Source organism: Carettochelys insculpta, chromosome 30 (assembly GCF_033958435.1).
Source record: "Carettochelys insculpta isolate YL-2023 chromosome 30, ASM3395843v1, whole genome shotgun sequence".
NCBI lineage: Eukaryota > Metazoa > Chordata > Testudines > Carettochelyidae > Carettochelys > Carettochelys insculpta.
This window is the reverse complement of record NC_134166.1, coordinates 6,407,007-6,426,595: the sequence shown is the minus strand read 5'-3', so window position 1 is coordinate 6,426,595 and position 19,589 is coordinate 6,407,007. Positions and strand designations below refer to the sequence as shown.

The 19,589-nt window shown below is 45.6% G+C and overlaps 1 protein-coding gene across 1 annotated transcript in view; it reads right to left on the bottom strand.

Moving 5' to 3' along the window:
- Window positions 1-11,992, bottom strand: part of VPS45 (vacuolar protein sorting 45 homolog) — a 57,556-nt gene extending 45,564 nt beyond the window's left edge. Inside the window, exons 1-7 of the mRNA XM_074980633.1 lie at window positions 11,797-11,992; window positions 9,917-10,051; window positions 7,590-7,650; window positions 4,543-4,622; window positions 3,934-4,002; window positions 1,367-1,504; window positions 845-955 (exon numbers count right to left, since the gene is read on the bottom strand). Coding sequence (XP_074836734.1) covers window positions 845-955; window positions 1,367-1,504; window positions 3,934-4,002; window positions 4,543-4,622; window positions 7,590-7,650; window positions 9,917-10,051; window positions 11,797-11,889 — 687 coding nt within the window. The 5' untranslated portion in view covers window positions 11,890-11,992. The remainder of the gene's footprint in view (window positions 1-844; window positions 956-1,366; window positions 1,505-3,933; window positions 4,003-4,542; window positions 4,623-7,589; window positions 7,651-9,916; window positions 10,052-11,796) is intronic.
- Between the last annotated feature and the right edge of the window lie 7,597 nt (window positions 11,993-19,589).

The following is a 19,589-nucleotide window of genomic DNA, read 5'->3' as shown; positions in this document are numbered from 1 at the left end:
AGCAGAAGAAGAAAAAGTCGGGGATGAAAATCGAAGTGGTGTTTCAGCTTCCCACAGCGTCTCCCACCATCCACAGACTCCCAGATTGCCCTATGAGTACACACCACTGCCATGACAGCCATTACCTAGCCCCAAGGCCAACCAGTCCCCAAGCACATCCCAAAGAAATCAAAGGTGACAGAATGGGCAGGTCGATGCAGAGTCTGCAGCGCAGCCCTAGTGCAGCTCAAAAAGCCACAACCGGCCACACAAGAAATGCTAGAGCTCATCCATAATGCAGCAGTGAGAATACACTGGTACGAGGTCATTCAATGGATTGCTGCCAAGAATGTGCTTCAAGTAATCCATTAACGGGGACATTGCTCAGAAGTTTAGGCCCTGCATTTAAAGCATGTGTTAGGATACACCAAAGGCTGGAGTTTCAGGAGGCCAACTGGATCTGCCACTGGAACCAGTAGGATCCTGTGGGAGTGAGCCACAGCCCTGAAAACCCAGTAGGGGAGAAGAATTTTTTCAGAAGGGAACCATTCTTTACTTTAAACCTTTCCCAGGAGAGCTGTGAACCCAAACCCTGGGACTCTGACAATATTCCTGGTAAGCTGAGCGCTTGGGCAGCTGCCCAGGAGAGATTCAGAGACCGCCCAGCTGATTAGCAGTGTCCACAGCCATAAGCATGTGTTTCTATTGGTGGTGCATATCCACACATGCCCTGGTGCACATAATATTTATTCTGCCCATGGATGGAAAAAATTTGAGGGAGCGCTGGACTACTGCGATAAACACCTCAGTGTCCCATGCACCCACCCATTCCCAGCCTTTTCAGCTAAGCAAGAGGTCCTTTCACCTGGTTCAGAAGTGGGGTGATGGCATCATCTGAGCGGTCCAGAATAAGCAGTAATGGAGGAACTTCGGTGCGCCGGAAGTCAAACAGTTCGTATTCCTTAGTAATCACTTGCTGGAGGGGCAGAAAGCCAGAGAAGTCCGTCAGTCCCGCCTACAGAGGGGCAGAACTCCCTGAAGCCTGGATGCTAGTGAGTGCAAGAGAGTGCGCTGTGATTACAAAGCACTACTAATGCCTTGCATTTTGCTGTGGGTCTTGGAAAGCTTGAGAAGACTCCGTCCCTTAATCTCCACCACACTCCTAAGAGTGAGGGAAATCAGCATTCTGCCAGTTACACGACTGGGAAAACTCAGGCCCAGAAAAGAGAAGCAACTTGCCCAAGATTGTCCAGCAAACCAGTGGCCAAGGCAGGGATCTCGACAAAGAACTGTTCCCAAAAGAAAAATTTTCTCCTTTTAAAACGCTGCTGATTTGCGACAGGAGGTGCAATCAGCGAGCCAGGATCAGTGCAGGGCAACTCCATACCTTGACGCACTCCGCAAGCCTCTTTGCTGGGTCAGAAGAGAGCTGGTAACGAATCATGGGGCACTTTTTCAGAGACAGGAGCAAAGCAGTCAGCCCTTGGGCTGTTCGGGACAGCTGGGCCAGATCCCAGCTGCGACCCTGAAAGAGAAGAATACACCCATTAGGAAACCCCATTACTGCACTGTACCCCACTTCGGTTAACCAGAGAAAGAAATGCACCGTTCGGTGAAATAGCACACACAGGCAGGCTCCCCCAGACGGGCACAGAAGGACGAGGAACAGCAGTAGGAGAGGTCTCCACAATGCCACTAAATTTAGGGGCACTGTCAGAATAAAATAATTAGTTTAGTTACACTGGTCCTGCCTCAGCTTGAGGGAGGAGGAGACCAGGTGATCTTAAGCTCCCTTTAACCCTATGTTTCTATGATTCTTTATGTGCTTTCAGGAGTACAGCACAGACAATTACAACCCAAAGAATATTAACAACCTAGGTCCTAATCCCGAAGGATTCCTGTGTATGCCAGGGATGAATTCCACTGATGGGACTCCTTGTGGTAGTCAAGGTGAAGAATGTGTGGTACGTGCGTGCAGGATCAGGGCCCTAATCTATGTTGTTCATCCGACCTGGGCCTGGAGAGAGACTCAGGCTTCACAATTTCACTTTCTGTCGCTAGGCATTTTCCATTTGGGAATTCAAGCCCTAGCACAACAGCTGGGATGTTTGGCTTCTTCACATTGCAGGGATAGTTACTTTTTAAATGGCTTCTCAAATATGCATGAGACATTCTGATTTGTATTTGGGTATTAAAATTTGCTTTTCCTAGAAAATCCTAGTTTTGGCCCTGAACTGCTTGCATGGCCCCTTGAAACAAGCTCCTTCACTACTGAAAACACACGGGTGAGATTTTCCCCATATGCATTTCAAGGGAATGAAACAGGAGCCGAAAGCTAGTATCGTGCTGAGGGGCAAAGAGCAGTTTTTAGTGATACTGTAAGATCAAAAGAATCCTGAATCTGCTGTCATTGAAGTCAGTGGGAATTTCACCGCCATCTTCAATTGGAGAGGAAATTATCCTTTAGAGACACATGGCTGCTAACAAAAAAAGATCATTTGCTTATGATTCCCAGCAAATGCAGCTTGCATTCCTAGCAAGAGGAAGCATGGTCATCACTTGCCAAAGCAGCTACTGGTTTGGGGTATCACAACCTTTTTAGGGTGCTCAACCTGAGGCCAGATTGATCCTGAGCAGTTCAAACTGAAGTCAAATGGAGCTGAAAGTGCCAGTACTTTCTTCCTGAATGCGGCTGTATCTCAGACTGAATGTCCATAATCAAGGGGTCACCAAATGAAATTAAAGGGTAGCAGGTTCAAAACTAACAAAAGGAAATATTTTCTTCATGCAGAACATAGTTGGCCTGCGGAGCTCCTTGCCAGAGGAGGTTGTGAAGACGAAAAACTTTAACATGGTTCAAAAGTGAACTAGATAAACTCATGGCGGGTAGGTCCATCAATGGCTATTAGTCAGGACGGGTAGGAATGGGGTCCCTGACCTCTTTGTCAGAGGCTGGAAATGGATGACAGGGGAGGGATCACTTTGATGATTACTTGTTCTGTTCACTCCCTCTGGGGCATCTGTCACTGGTCTCTGTTGAAGACACACACACACACTCACACACTCACTCTTGCTCTCTCTCTCTCTCTCTCTCTCATTTGTGGATGTTTTTTAAAGCTGTCTTGTGATATATACATAGTCTCCTTCAACTAGTGTCCAGAGTCTGCATTCAAAAGCAGAGCAGCAGCACTCTTAGGTATTTACTGGACAAAGCAATAAATAAATAAATAAAATGAGTAGTTAGGAACTTCTGAAGTATTTTATTTAATTTCAGTGGTGTCACACAGGCCACAACCCTGCAGTCTTTACTCATAGGTTACCGCTATTGATTTCAATGGGAGTTTTTCCAGAGTGAGGACTACTGGAGGAGCACGGGAATTGCCAGACTGAGGGTACCTCTTGCCCAGTGTCCTGTTTTTGATTAGTGCCCAGCCCAGCTGATTTAGAGGAAGGCACAAGAAAAGGGATCATCCTGATCTATACGGGCTTAAACCCTGAAACATGAGGTTTAATAGGGGTAAGAAGCATGGTATTTTCTTAACTGACTGCTCTTCTCTTTCAGGTTCCTTGTCCCTTCTCCTACTGCTATGTGCATCTTCACTCATTCCTACTGCTTAGTCTTTGACTTATGGAATGGCTTTTTATCGACTCTATCCAAGCTGCTGCACGAAAGACAAACACCATGACACTTGTGAGATTAAGACACTGACTGACATCTGTAGGGTTTGAAGACAGCCAGGCAGATGCAGCACGGGCAGGAATTCAGGCTCCCTGCCTGAGTACCACATTTACTGTGACTGGCACCACAGTGAGAGAGTTGCGCATTATATCTAACTTCCCAGCTGGGCAACTGACCAAGATCCCCAATTAGCTGGGGTTGAAGGAGACCAGAAAATGGCCACAACTAGCAGCCCAAATGAGATCCTGCAGAAGTGGCCAGAACCTTTTCCATACCTGGCAGCAGCCCAGGAGGTTGAGGGAAAACACATGTGGATTCACCGCAATGTAATCTCCATAGAATTCCTGCCAATGAACCCAAATAAATATCGTTAGTGCCACATCAACACTTACGCCTCCTGTGTTCAAATGTTTTAACACCAGCTATTCAGTCCAAATACCATGAACACAAGCATGTGTCCTTAAAGGCATAAATGATTCATGGCTCTGCTGCCTCCTGGTAATCCCCACTCCTCCTCCTGCCACACCTCCCAGAGTTCCTGTCTCTGCTGGCATTTCCAGGCTGTTCCTGATGCATGGCTTTTGCTCCATCTTTTGCACATATGCCTATCCATCACAGCTAGGAGAGACACATACCAACCCTGCTATGGCAGAGGAAGCAGGAGCTCTGGTAGCTCAGGGAACGGGCAGATTATTTTTAGAAGCACCTATGTTCTTCTAGTCCTAACTTGTTGCCTAGCGCTGATGAGCCTGTGATGTTCAACAGCTGCTGAGGTCAGTCCCCAGAGGTGGCTGGGATGAAAAATACAATAGTCTCTCAATCAATTTTGAAAGTACTTTGGGATGAAAAGAGCCATGTAAAATATGAGAGAATATTACACGTACCTGAACTTCTGCCACAACTTCCTGCTCATCGGCCTCAGCGAGTGACTTCACATCGCTCTTACTGATCACATTACTGAAATCTGAAAGGAGATGTGTAAGACAGTAGCGCAATCGTGGCTGGGGGCAGGGAAGTGAACGTGTAATACTCAAAGGAGCTGTTGCATAAAAAAATAATCAAGAATCTTTCTGCTGGAATGGGCGGGGTCCCAGTCATAACAGGGATGGCTTTTACCCTAGATCTGCACTTATATGATTATTAATACAGATAGGTAATTATCTCAGCCCAGTTTCCCACATTAAGATCACATAATTTAGGATGCTGGGTCGATGGCCATGGAAGAGTGAAGCTTTTCCGTGTTTAGCCATAGAGAATGTACATTGGGGCAGTGGCACAGAATGTTTCCTCCTTATGTTGCTCCCGATGTAATCTACCTGGGTCACTTTGAATTGCAGCAGCAACATATATCTCATAGAACGGGAAGGGGACTCATGAGGTCAGCAAGTCCAGTCCCCTGCACTCACTGCAGGACCTATGACCATCCTTGACAGATTTTTTTTTTTTTTTTAAAATCTAACCTGCCCCAGATCCTTGAAACCCCACCAGGATTCAACTCACAAACTCACAACCCTGGGTTTACAAGGCTAATGTTCTAACCATTGAGCTCTCTCTCATAATACACCATAGCACATAGTACAACATAACACAGCGGTTCTCAACCATGGCTACCTGTACCCCTTGGGGTGCTCAGAGGTCTTTCAGGGGGTAGCTATTGCCTAGTTTTACAACAGGCTTACATATAAAGCATTACTGAAGTTGGTACAAAGAAATTTCATACAATGACTTGCTTGTACAACTCTGTGTTTTACAGTATTTATATTCTAATTCATTTATTTTATGGTAAACATGAGAAGGGAAACAATTTATCAGTAATAGAGTGTTACAATGATTTTGTATTTAAGGTCTGATTTTTGGAGGCAAGTAGTTTTTAAAAGCAAGGTGAAACTTTAGTCTTGCGTGCTCCCATCAGACTCCTGAAAGGCTACACTGATCTGGATAGATTGAGAACCACTGCTCTGTAATATTCAGGCAATTATTCAGAATTTCTAGAATGCTAAACATACTACTAACATGACACTGAAGTACAACTTGTCGGATACAGTAGAACAAATGTGTTGCAATGGTAGAAAAAAATTATCTGAAAATTATAGATACTGTGAGTACTTATTTTTTCAAAAGGGGTAATTTTTAAAAAAAAAAAGGTTGAGAAACACTGTCATAACAAACACTCTCACTGTGTGTTTGTACAGCACCTAGCACAACACAGCCTTGAGCTGAGCTGTGGCATCATCACGTCACCACACTTTATAAAGTTGTACCGTATTGTTTTCCCCTCTAGACAAGCAGCTTTGCTGACTTTGTTGTGTACTCGCAGACTGACAGTGACATCTAGTGGCCAGTTGTGCTCATTCCTAGGCATCTTGCAAATTGGAAAGAAAAAGGGTTAGGGATCTGTTTCTAGAGGACTGAAATTAAACCCTGTACAAAATGGGAATGGATCATTCAGTTTCCAGTACTTAAGAAATTCCGGGCTAGGGCTTTAATCAGTGGAAAGTACAGTCTAGTCAATCTAGGCACCCCTGGACCAATACATTCTAATCTTGGCTTCTGGCTTATATCCAAAGCGAAATCATGTCAATCTCTCAAGCCTTGCTACCTCAGTTTCCCCATGTGCAGTATAGGAATGAGAAGGGCCTACATTCCACCATCAAGTGTTGGGAAGATGTAAAGCCCCTGAAGAGAGAAGCATTATTAATGGTTGTGGAACACACTGCCAAAAGGGGTCAGCATTCAAGTTGCCAGCCCTCTCCCTCAACCCTACAGCTGCCAGGATGACACACTCACAGAAGAGAAAGTGCTGAAGAGGACAGCAATCTCCCATTACTTTGCAAGAGGCTGCTCTGAACACTTTGTGAGCGTTGCTGACCTGGGGACAGAAGCAGCTGAGAATGAGAGCTGGTTGTAAGATTGCGATGCTAGAAATCACAATCTCTCGACACTGTTTCTGAAAAAAACATTTGTTTCTTGGGTGACATCCCAGTAACCTGATTCACTTTTCTGGGGCCTCAGTTCTCCCAGAATAAGAGAAACTCCCTGCCCAATCGCTTTGCGATCCTTGACTAAGTGAACTTCGAAGGACAAAGCAGTTTTAAGTGCCTTTGATGGACTTGAAGTACAGTCCAGAAGAACTAGCAGCCCAACATGTAGGGAGGAGCACATCACAAAAAACTCAAGGCTAGCAGCATACAGGAGGAGAAACAACATCTAAGGGCTTGTCTCTAATGCTTTAACTATATTGGTTTGAAAGCAGTATGATTAGTGGCACACTCCCCTAGTTTGGGAATAATACCAGTGTAACGAAGATGCTTATACTATACGTTGAACCTCTAATCTGGCACCCTCAAGACCTGACCGGTGCCGGAGGAGAGAATTTGCCAGACTATGGGAGGTCTGTACCGGCTACCACATTACCAACATTTCCACTGCTTACTGGGCTCTTAGACACTTACGGTAAATTACAGCTAAAAAACAGCACAGAACACTGAGAGCCAGGACTGGGGGCTGGAAACAAACTTTATGCAGCCATGGGAAACTTGGCCGCATCCATATTAAGTGGCCATCCAGCTAAGTAAAAATCATGCCAGATTATGGATGTTGCCAAATGAGAGAATTCTGAATTAGAGAAGTTGAACCAGTAGTAGAGTTTATTTCTCCTGTAAATGTTGGGGAAATATGCTAACCTTGTATAAAGCTGCTGTCTATACCTCCGGTTGTACAGATGTGATTGTCATGACAAAACAAAAAGTTGAATTGGGACAAAAACTTTCTCTCTCAGGCCTTTCTGAGGCGAGACTCGGAATCAGAAGGCTGCTGAATGAGTACAGAACGAAGGACTTTCAGAATGCTTCACGTTTGGAAGAAAATATCTGCATCACATCAGAATCCATCTAAGCAGGCTGAAATACTTGGCGAGCCAGGACACACTTACAAATATAGTAGATGTTGTACTTCGGCCACCGTAGCTCCTGAATGAGGTATTCCACATTCTCCTGGATAAAAGGAGAACCGAGAGGAAGAAGAATCAGAAAATGTCCTATGCAATAGAAAATGTGCCATATATAATAGAAAATTATGCAGTAAGCCAGGGATGGGGAGCCTATGGCCCACAGGTGAGATTTGACCCCTGGCTTGTCGTGATTCAATCTTGGGGCTCCCTCCTGCAGTGTGGCTGGGGGAGGGGAGAGTAGCAGGGAGCTGGTGCTAAAACACCCACATGGCCAGCTCTTCCAGGCACTGGGGAGGAGGCGCCTCTGTTTGTTGCTGTACCCCTTCATCCCCAGTTGGGGGAATGACAGCACAGGGAAGTGCTCACCTGCAGGCCTTTTCCTCACCACTCCATTGGCTGAGAATTGAAGCCAATGGGAGCACTGGGAGGTGGGGCCTGCAAGTGCAGGAGGGTGCAGAGCCACCTGTGCCACCCTGGCAGCTGCACCAGATAAGCACCCCAATCCCTTCTCCCTCTGACATCTTCCCTCCCTGCCTGCCCAGACCCTGCACCCTAATCCCAGCCTGCCCCCCAGCAGTCCCTTCCTGCACACTGAATCCTCATTTTTAGCCACATCCCAGAGTCTAGGTGGGCATCACAAGATATATTTACCCCAGGCTTCCAGAAGGGTTAATCTGACCCTGCTGCTGCTCACTTGGGGGTCAAATCAGGACAAAAGCAAAAACTGTGAGAATTTTTGAGTCTGAAATTCTCGGGGAATAAAATTCAGATTGGGGCAACTGAAATGGACTTCAACTTTAAAGAAACCACTATAAGTAGCTCACATTTTTAAAATGGAAGCATTTCTTCACTGAAAATATGTCAAAATGAAATGCTTCATCAATTTCTAAACTTATTTTTCAAAAAAAATTACAAGTAAGAGAATTAATCTAAACTGACTCTGTCGAAAAGTTTTGGTTTTGACAAACTGGGAGTTTTTCAAACTGTTCTTGATCTGAAAATGCCAACCAGCTCTTCTCAGGGCTTGTCTATGGACCTGATTTTCAAAGGAACCCACAGCCAGATTTCCACACACACAGCACCCGCACCTGGAACCAAATTTTCAAGAGGGTGAGTTCCATTTAGGCACCTAAATTAGGCTCAGATTCTACTGAATGCTCAGTACCTCCCAGGGATACAATTTTGATCAGATTTTCAAGCTGAGTTCCCAACGTGGGCCTGATGTACTGAGTTCATCTGAAAATCTGGCCACTTATTTGGGGCCCTACTAAGAGCTGGGCTCTTGTCGATATTCTGGCCTCCATTTTTGCTCACCACTATTAATAAGAAAGAAAAAATAAGCCCTGAGGCAGATGTCTGTCTCATTCTGGAAATTAGACATGGGAAAAGCCTACTGAACTCTTGAACTCAGCCTGCAAATTCAACAGATGAACCCCTAGTGACCTCAGTGAGTTTTACAGACACATACTGTAGTATCATAGACTAAATGTGTCATTTTGCCTGAAGGGTCATGGCCCACAGAATTCTATTTCAGAGTACTACTGCTCCCACAGTGCAGCCAGCTTGCATGATCCTATCTTGGATTCTTCTTAAAGTCCCAGTTCCTGGAGTCATGTGACTATGAGAAAAGTCAGTTGTCATAAAAAAGAAAGAAAGAAAGTGTTTCTAGCTCCTTGTGGCTGCAGAGAATAATTTGAAAAACATGACTCTTAAAAGGTTATAAAACCAGATGAAAAATGAAAGACCTAAAATGTTTTTTTAAATCCTACGATTTTTGGAGCCTGAATACTGAATATTACTCCAAATCTTAACTGGAAAAGGGTTTGTTGTTCAAGCTTAGACAAAAGGCTGAGCATGTGCTGTAAGACATTACAGGGAATTGTTAGTGGCTTTCATTATCTAAATAATTTAATGAATCAAAGAATTTTCACCCTTTGCAAAACTACAAGGAAATTTACCAGCCCAGGTATAAAATCCACTTGCCCACACTTACAATGAGGCTATGAGACTGAGGAGAGAGAGTGTTAAAGGGTATTGTATTTTTATTATTACTATTAATCAACCTTGTGGACAAGGTGAAGTTTATACATCAGACTAAGGCACTGAGCCTGAAAAACTTGTGCTTGATTTTACACACATTAGTCACCTCAGTGACTTCACCAGGACTGCTCAGAACTAGGCTAAGCATATGGGAAAGTATTTACAAGATCAGAGCCTTAGATATCAGCATTAACTGATTAGTTTGCACCCAGACCCTGTGCAAAGCAAATGCCCATACAGCCAGCCGCTGCTTTTACAAAGTACCTTACCTTTGTTGGTCGCAAAAAACAGATTGCTTTCAAATGTTTCATTGTTTCTCTGTTCAAAGAATCAATCCGCTCAAAGAGGTAAACTTCCTTCTGAAGGATTTCTGACTGCGTATACACCATGCTCACAATACTCGTCTGCAGGGAGAAAGAAGGAGAAGCCAAGTAATTGCTCCTTGCTGGGGCAGGCTCATGAGATACTGGGTGAGACAAGGGAGCATTGACTAATGGTTAATAAACAGGATTGAGGTTCAAGATTCCTGGATTCAGTTCCTTCTGGCATTCCCCTGATTTGTTGTGTGACCCCAGGTAGATGTTTAACCTCTTATACCTCTGTTTCTTGAATACTCAATTAGAATTTTAGATTATTAGGCAGTGAGCTAACACTACAAAGCATGGCCTAAGCAATGCTTTTATGGAATGAGCGTGGCAGAAGATTTATTGGCCTTTAAGAGCAGCCATCTCACACAAATCCTCATTACCCCTTTCTCCAACCTCCTTCTGGCCCAGCAGAACTGCTTGCTGTCCCCACTCTAGCACTGGCAGGACACTCCCCAAGAAGCGGTGAACTGCTTAAAAAGGGTCACCACCTTTGCAAATTATTAGTGCAAAGCAGAGGCAAGGAGGAGGGTCTAGGAAGTTACTATGACCCCCTGTTCCTTGGGCAGGGCATGCACTAGAACTGTGTTTCTCAACCATTTTTTTTTAAATAAAGAACCACTTTTAAAAATACAAGTACACCCAGTCCCTACAATTTTCAGACATTTTTTTCAACCACTGCACACACATTTGTTTTACTGTATCAGAGCAAGTTGTACTTCAGTGTCATGTTACTAGTATATTTAGCATTCTAGAACTTCAGAAGACATTTTCAGAATAAACTGCCTGAATATTACAGAGCAGTGGTTCTTAACCTATCCAGATCAGTGTAGCCTTTCAGAAGTCTGATGGGAGTACGCAAGACCAAAGTTTCACCTCACTTTTAAAAACTACTTGCTTCAAAAAAAAAAATCAAACCTTAAAATACAGAAGTGTTGCAACATATACTATTACTGACAAATGGGTTCCCCTCTCATGTTTACCAGAAAAGTATAAAATAAATGAATCAGAATATGAATATAAATATTGCATTTAAATCTGGGTGCATAAAACACAGAGCTGTACAAACAAGTCATTGTATGAAATTGGTTTGTACCACCTTCCATAATGCTTTTTTCATAAGCCTGTTGTTAAACTAGGCAAATATCTAGATGAGTTGATGTACCCCTGGAAGACCTCTGAGTACACCAAGAGGTATCAAAGAATCATAGAACAATAGAGCTGGAAGAGACCTAACAAAGCCATTGAGTCCAGCCCCCTGCTCTAAGCAGGGCCAAACCCGTCAGATCAGCCCCACCAGGGCTTTGTCGAGGCACGACTTAAACACCTCCAGGGTTGGAGACTCCGCTACTTCCCTGGGTAGACCATTCCAATGCTTCACCACCCTCCTAGTGAAAAAGTTTTTCCTAATGTTCAACCTGGACCTTTCCAACCACAACTTGAGACCATTGTTCTGTGTTCTGCCATCCGTGGCCACTGTGAACAGCCTCTCTCCAGCCTCTTTGCAGCCTCCCTTCAGTAAGTTGAAGGCTATTATCAAGTCCCCCCTCAGTCTTCTCTTCTGCAGACTAAACAGTCCCAATTCCCAGGCACCCCTGGCTGAGAACCACTGCATTAGAAGTAGCAAAAAAGATACGTACCTTCCTATAAACCCACACCAACGGCAAATTGCAGGGTCTGGCAGGAATGGAGGCCACTGCTACCCCAATTGCCCATGAAAGACCAAAATACAGAGCCAGAAGAGATGCCATTGTAAATACAAAAGCCAGAGGGGCCTAGCTCACCGTTTCTTTGTCCATCAGGAGGACCTTCATACCAGGCCCGCTGTCTTCAATCATCTTGGACACATACTGCTTCACTGCAAAGACCACGTTCATTTTTGCAATTGATTGCTTTCTCCCCTCCCTGTCCCTTCTGCAATGGGCAATGTTAGACTAGGCTGCACCAAGCAACCAACTCCTCGGCAGCTCGTAGCTTACTTCCTTGCTATCACCTCCTATTTCAGCCCTGGGAATTGTAGTTCGTAAGGAGGAGGAGTGCAATGCCAGGCAGCGCCCACCCCCAGTGTAGGGAGGGTTTGCAACTACAACTCCCAGCATCCTCAGCATCAAGGCATTTAATTTCCTGCAAAAGCTGAGGGAGTGTGTCTGTTTCAATGCACTTGACGTTGTGGAGCTGTCAAGCGTCTTTCATGTGGGAGGGGAACACTACACTGTGTTTGTGTGTGAAAGAGAGAGAGAGACTTTGGCATAGTGCTTCTGGGAGCACGCTTTTGCAATGAAGCATTTTGCTGCATGATTCCCTGAAATACAGAAATTCTCCCCCACCGCCTGACAGCTGGTATCATGGGAGATTAGAGGAGATGTTGCCCCCTTTTTGCCTTGAAAATCATCAGGCTCTTCAGAATCTAAACTTTATTTTTAAATAAAGTTCCTTAGTCTTACAGCTGCAAAGCAAACCTTGCAGACAACCAGTGCAGAGGCTGTTGCAATCATTATTCTAGGAAAAAAGCAATTACACAGAATCCCAGATGACAATTCTCCAACAAGCCTTAATTTTATTTAGTTTTGTCCTAAAGTGAGCTATGAGATTCTGCATGTCTGATGCTCAGCCTGCAAGAAAACAGCATGATGTGTAAAACCTTGAGGGGTGGAGAAAGGTGTGCTATGCTGGCTGTTGTGTGGCTCTTTGATTTATGGACAATTGCAGGTTTAAATTAAATTAAAGTTGATGGGTTGGCTGGCCACCCTTCTTTTCTGGCCCAATGGAAGAGGTACTTAAATGCCCTTTTGGCAGTGATTACTGGGTATGGTAGAAAGCCACATCCCAAAAAATGGGCTTCATGGAAATTGTGTGTGTTTCCTGGGGAAAAATTGCAAACACTGGGGCCAGGGCTCGCACCTGTGTGTCTGTGTAGGCAAGACAAAGCAAGAGAAGCTGTAGTGAATGTGGCCCTTGCCTAGGACAAAGCCAAGAGACAGAGGTTCTTGTGGACATAGTACTTGAAAGAAAGGTAGACCTACATTTCTAGGCAAGGAAACTGCCTGCTATTTTTTTCTTTCTATTGTGTTTAGGGAAACAGAACTTGGTGTAGGGTTCTTTGAAAATAAACATGGTGGCACCAAAGAAATAGCTGGCTCCTCATTTCTCCTCTTAGCAGAAACAAACTAACAAAACCTTGAAGAAATATTGACTAGGTGTTTCTTGGGCCAAAAGGGGATAATTAAAGAGCTTTGACAGCTGTTGAATATCAACCTTGAACTTCTGTTGATTCACACTGAGCAGGGAGAGTAAGAATTTGCAGGATCAAATTTTAATCTCAAAGCTCAACTTTGGGGCTCCTGGGAATAGTACAGAGGGTAGCAGTTTGCTTTATGGATCATCTCTCAATTGGCTGTGCAACAACATGACAATAAGGGTGAATTCCTGCCAAGAATAAATGGGCAACTCCCTCTTCCTTAACGAAACCCCAAGATCTTAGAAACACAAGACCTCTCCATTATAAGATCCACCACCAGATACTCAGTTCCCTGGTACCCCTCCAACACACACACGCTGGCTGTAGCATCTGCTCTCCAGGTTAGAGCTTCAGCACTAGTGTTGCTCTGCTGACTGTTTTGTTTGGCTTTGTGTAGGAAATGCTGGTTATTGCCTTGGACCCTTGGGCAGGGCTGATCTTAAAGAGCTTCCCTGGGCTTTCAGTGCCAACTTCCCTTCCACCAGGCCCCATTCACCTCTCCAAGTGAGCCACCTTCCACCAGGGATGCCCCTTTCCTGCCCGTGCCCTCAATGTGCTGTTTTCTTTCCCAGTTCTTTCTCTGCCATCGCGTGCCCCCACCCAGTGCTCTCAAGTTTGCACCTGCATTCCCAGTGTCATGCCCTCTCCAGGCTGCACCTGTACCCCCAGTGCCAATCCTCCAGGTATTCTTGTCCTCCCCTAGGACCTAGTCCTGCCACCCCATTGCAGTCCTGCTCCATTGGTCCTATCCTCCCCTCCAATGCCAGGCCACCCCCCCAGAGGCTGCTTTTGCCCCACACAAACCACAGCTGCCTGCCCCCCAGTGCCCACCCTTCCAGAGGCGGTTCCTTCCTGCCCCAGAGCCAAGCCCCCCAACTGCTCCTCCTGTCCAAGCTTCTCCAGTCCCCATGCCAATCCCCCCTGCTGCTCCTGCCACCTCATGCCAGCCCCTGCTAATCCCCTCAGTCCACTGCACCATGCCCCCTCCATGCCAAGCACCCTACAGGGGGCTCCTGCCTCACCCGCACATATCCCTCATGCTGCTCCTGGCCACCCAGTGCCAAGCCCCGCACCCTCCATAGGCTGCTTCCCCCACCCCCGCCAATCCCCACTATTGCTCCTGACCCCCAGAGGCTTCTCCTCACGCCCTGCCAATACCCCTCCAACCCCGCTCGCCCTTAGTGCTAGACCCCTCCCCCCCCACTCCTGCCCCCGCCAACCCCCACTGTCGCTCCTGCCCCCGTGCTAAACCCCTCCCCCTACTCCTGCCCCCCGCCAATCCCCACTATCGCTCCTGACCCCCCCCTCAGTGCTAAACCCCTCCCCCACTGCTCCTGCCCCCCAATGCCAAACCCCGCCCCCACTCTAGCCTCCCCTCCCCTCCCCCCGCAGCTCCCTCCCGGCCGTTGGAACCGCCGTCCGTGACGTGGAACGGCCGTTGCAGACCGATCTGGCCGCCGGGAGGGTGGGCGCGGGGCGCGGGGCGCGCCCGGGGGTGGGAGGGTGAATATGGGGGGTTCGCTATGCTCCCCCACATCCTAGTGTGCGAGTGGGGGAGCTTTGCAGAGCCCCGAAGTCCCCGGGGTGCCTGGGAGTGCGTGAGGGCCTGTGGGGAGCCCCCACATCCCAGGGGTGCAAGAGGTGAAGGGGGAACTGTGGGGAGCCCCCCACGTCCTTGTGATGCATGGGAACGAGTGGTGGAGTTGTGGGCAGCCCCCAAATCCTAGGGGTGTATGGGGTGTGTGTGGGATCTGTGGGGAGCTATGTCCTTGGGGTGCATAGGGGCAAGTGGGGGAGCTGGGGGAATCCTCCAAATCCCTCGGGTACATGGTGAATGGGGGAGCTGTGGCGAGCCCCCAAAGTCTCTGGGGTACATGGGGGTGAGTGGGGAACTGTGGGGATACCCCAATTTCCTGGGGTGGATGGAAGTGAGAGGGGGACCTGTGGGGAATGAAGTCCTTGGGGTGCATGGGGGTATATGGGGAGGCCCCCCAGTTCTGGAGGGAGTGGGAGAAGCTGTGGGAACCGCTAAATTTCTGGGGTGGATGGTGGCTGTTGGGATTTAACTATAGTTCCCAAATTCCCAGATGAATGGGGGAGCTGTTGGAGCCTCCCCCAAGTTTCTGGGGGTAAACAGTGGGATGTGGGGGCCCCAAATTCCTAGCGTTAGTGGAGCAGTTATGGGGGTTTCGCCGTTGTCCTCTAGGAAATAAGTAAAGTGTGGGCTGTGAGGAAGTCTCACTATAGCCCCTCAAATCATAGAATCCCAGGGCTGGAAGGGACCTCAGGAGGTCATCTAGTCCCATCCCCTGTTTCAAGCAGGATCATCTCCTACTAAATCATCCCAGCCAGGGCCTTGTCAAGCTGGGATTTAAAAACCTCAGGGGATGGAGAATCCACCACCTCTCTAGGCAACGCATTCCAGTGCTCCACCACCTTCCTGGTGAAATAGTTTTTCCTATATCCAACCTACTCCTCTCCCTCTGTAACTTCAGCCCATTGCTCCTTGTTCTGCCATCTGACACCACTGAGAACAGTTTCTCACCATCCTCTTTAGAGCTCACCTTCAGGAAGTTGAAGGTTGCTATTAAATCACCCCCCAGTCTTCTGTTCTGTAAACTAAACAAGGCCAAATCCCTCAGCCTCTCCTCATAGGTTATGTGCTCCAGCTTCTTAATAATTTTTGTTTCCCTCTGCTGAACTTGCTCCTTAGGGTTCAGTAAATAAAGAGGTGCTATGGAAGGTTTTGCTGTGCCTGACCTCTCCCCAGTCTCAGTGTGATTAAGGGGGAGATTGGGGTTATTTCATCCCCATTCATTACAGGAGAGGAATTGTGTGAGTTCTCCTGTTGTCATCCCACAAATTACAGGGAAGTAAAAAAGATTGGGATGGGCTTGTCTTACAGCTTCTCCACCCCATATTCCAGTATGAAGACCAAGGGGGAATCAGGGTTCTCCTTTTAGCCCCCATCCTCCATGTTTATAAGGAGTTCGGGTCATCTAGCAAACTCAGGTCCTGGATAGTGACACTATAGTATAGTCACAAGTACCTATCTAGTGTTTCGGGTGGGGCTGTACATCCTCACCACAGCTAATCAATGGACTTTTTGTTACTTAGAAACATATTGAATGGGGCATTAAGGTTGAAAATTGTAACATCCCTACAAGGAAGGAATAACCATAGATCATAGCCTAAACTCATCTCTGTTTCTTATTTCAGGTTCCGCTCTCAAAATGCCATTACTTGAAAAGCAAGGTAAATTCTAATCCTTGTCAAGGGGTGAGGCCAAAATGATAATTATTAAAATAACTCTGCAGCCTGGAATAACACAATAATCAAATCCAATCTTTCCAATCAATAATTTATTTCCAACATATTTGCCAACAAGCAACTACGGATGAGAATTTACGATCCAATTCTGCAAGGTGCATCCCGAACTCCCACTGAAGCAGTTGTGGAAGAGGTATTCAGCACCTCAAAGGATGAGGCCCTTAAGAGGCTTTAGACCTGATTCTCCATTCGTGCACATTGATGTAAATCAGAAATGACTGCATTTAAGTAATTGGGGATAACATCAGTGAGTCTGAAATCAGAACTCAGGCCCTTGGCTATCTAAATCTCCAGGGTTCTCCAGCGTCAAGTTTAAAACAAGCAATTCTGTATACTGTTGCTAGGACTTAACATTGTCTTCCTGTAAACTGTGGCCCTGCTCCTGCAAATGGTATCTCCATCCCTGGAGGTTTTGAAGTCCTGTCTTGAGATAGTCCTGACTGGAATGATTTAATTGGGGCTGATCCTGCTTTAGGCAGGGGGCTGGACTTGACCTCCTGAGGTCCCTTCCAGCCCTAGAATTCTCTCATTCCATGAAATGGAGCTACATGTGCAGAGCTCTGTTCCCACTTAGCACTCAGCTGAAGTGAATGTGAAGTGCAGAGGTCCATCTGCATCGAACAGCTTGTAGAACTGAGACCTATATAGATCTTGCTTTAAAGCACCAGGTCTGGGTGACGCATTTTGATGCTATTATTATTCCTGATTGTGACATTTTTGGAAAAGTGCTATTATGTTTGTTAAAATGTAATCATACTATGTTTACGTATTTCACACAGAAAATGGTGAGCAGGTGCTGGTCAAAAATGAAACCTATTTGCAAATCTTGTAAGTACCTTTTCTGAGAAACAGCTTTTCATATGCTGGGCTTTCGTAGATCTAGTTCTCATTTTATTCTGTTTGATTTTCACTTAATGTACATCAGAACATTTAGAGGTGCAAATATAGTCTAAAACATCTATTTTGTAGGAAAAATAAGGATCAGAGAAAGAGGCTTGTCCATGAAATCTGTTCCTTTTTAGACAGCAGCCAGTCTGTAAGTAATATATTTAAAACAAGATTACTGAAGACATTTATATATATGTTACTAATGTGAAAACTGAGGTTCACGTATGTATCTTAGACTCTGTGAGGAGTGGTCCACATGCTCTTTTCAGTTTGGTATAACTATATCTATTGGGGATATTGTATTTTTACTAATATAGATATATTATAAAATCACTAATGTAAGAGCACTTACACTGTTATAAAGATACCTTATACAGTAAAACCCTGAGATACGCGCACTCGAGTTGCATGTGTCTTGGGTTAACAAGACTCCCTCCCCTGACAGGAGTGGGGAAACTGCTCCTGTTGGGGTGGCAGTCTGACTCTGGTCTGCCACCCTGACAGGAGTGGTTTCCCAGTCCCTGGGCACCAGGTGGCAGCCTGGTTCCCGTCTCCCCCCGCTTGTGTGGGGAACCCTAGAAACTGACCAGCACCAGCGCTGGTCAGTTTCATGGCTCCTCTGAGCAGGGGGAGCTGGAGCCTGGCTCCCAGCTCCCCCTTTCTCAAGGGAGACAGGAATCTGACCAGCGTTTCTAAACTGGTCAGTTTCCAGGCGCCCTAAGTTACATGAAAATTCAACTTACGCGGGGTTGCCAAGAACACAACCTCCATGTAAACTGAGGGTCTACTGTACTGGTATAACTGTTTTAACTAGACTGGTTTCTCCAGAGTTATACAGTACAACTTTTCTATATAGGCAAAGTTTGAATATAACTCTTCCCCTTCCTCCACTGTCCTAGAGGCATGCAACTTTATGGGGGGGGGGGTGGAGCCCCCATACTATTTCCATTGCAGAGGTGCTAGTCCCCCCACATACACCTCACTTGGCTCCACCACCCTGATCTCAGTCTCTCCTGTTCTCTGCCTTTGCCTCACAACTGTTTAGTCTAACTAGTTATTGGGCTCAATACAGGGGTAGCTGGTTGAAATGATATGACTTATGACACACAGGAGGTCAGGCTAAATCAGGGATCTGTAACCTATGGCTCTTTAAGGACTTCTTTGTGGCTCCCAACACTATAATTGCACAGTAAAAAATACCCTCCTAATTGTTTTTGATAAATGGTGAGCATCTAAAAGCCCAACAATGAACAATTCATATCTAAATAGCAAACGATATGTGATCTCGAAACATTGGATAACTCTCCCTTTAATATGTGCAGTGCATTGTGGGATATGATACTGTATTTGTGTTTTGATTGTTTTGCTAATAAGGTCTTGATTTTGAAAAGGAAAAGGCAGCTTACGGCATTCCTGCTGTGAAGGGCAACATGCATTTTAAGAAAGCAAACTGCAATTAAATGTGAAGTAAAATTGGCATAATTAAAGTAGGAGTGAAAGTCAGGAAGACTGGTACAAACACACACATGTGAAGTGTGAAGAAATAGAAGATGTAGAAGTTTGTGAATGTCCTGCGGTAAACACTAAAATAAGGTTTACAGAAAGCATGGTTTGATATTATTTATTAAAGATCATATCACATTCACATGCATGCAGCTCTAGAATTATCTAGTTTTTTTTTTTAATCAAATTTACAAAAAAAAGGGCTCTTTTTGCTGTTTGTTTGCTGACCCCTGGACTAAATGATCCAATGGCCCTTGTAAAGTCTATGAAATCTGGATATGTTGGTAACATGGCATGAATGTGTGTATGAGATTGTTCCTGTTCCTGGAGTAAACTCTATATAGAAACCTACCCTTGCATGGTGTGCCACTGAAGTCCCATGGCGGGATCAGAGCCCATGGGATTAAAGTATTTACAGTATTAACCCAATGTGAGTATAATATTTATTCATCGTCAATAAAAGTTAACATTCTTAAAGTTGTTTACAGCATATATCTAACATATAGAATTAAGGACAATATTACAGGTATTTTATAATTTGATGAGTATATTGTAATAAGCCTTGAAAAAAGTTGAGATTAATTATAGTATCTACAAAGGTGACACAGATATTAAAAT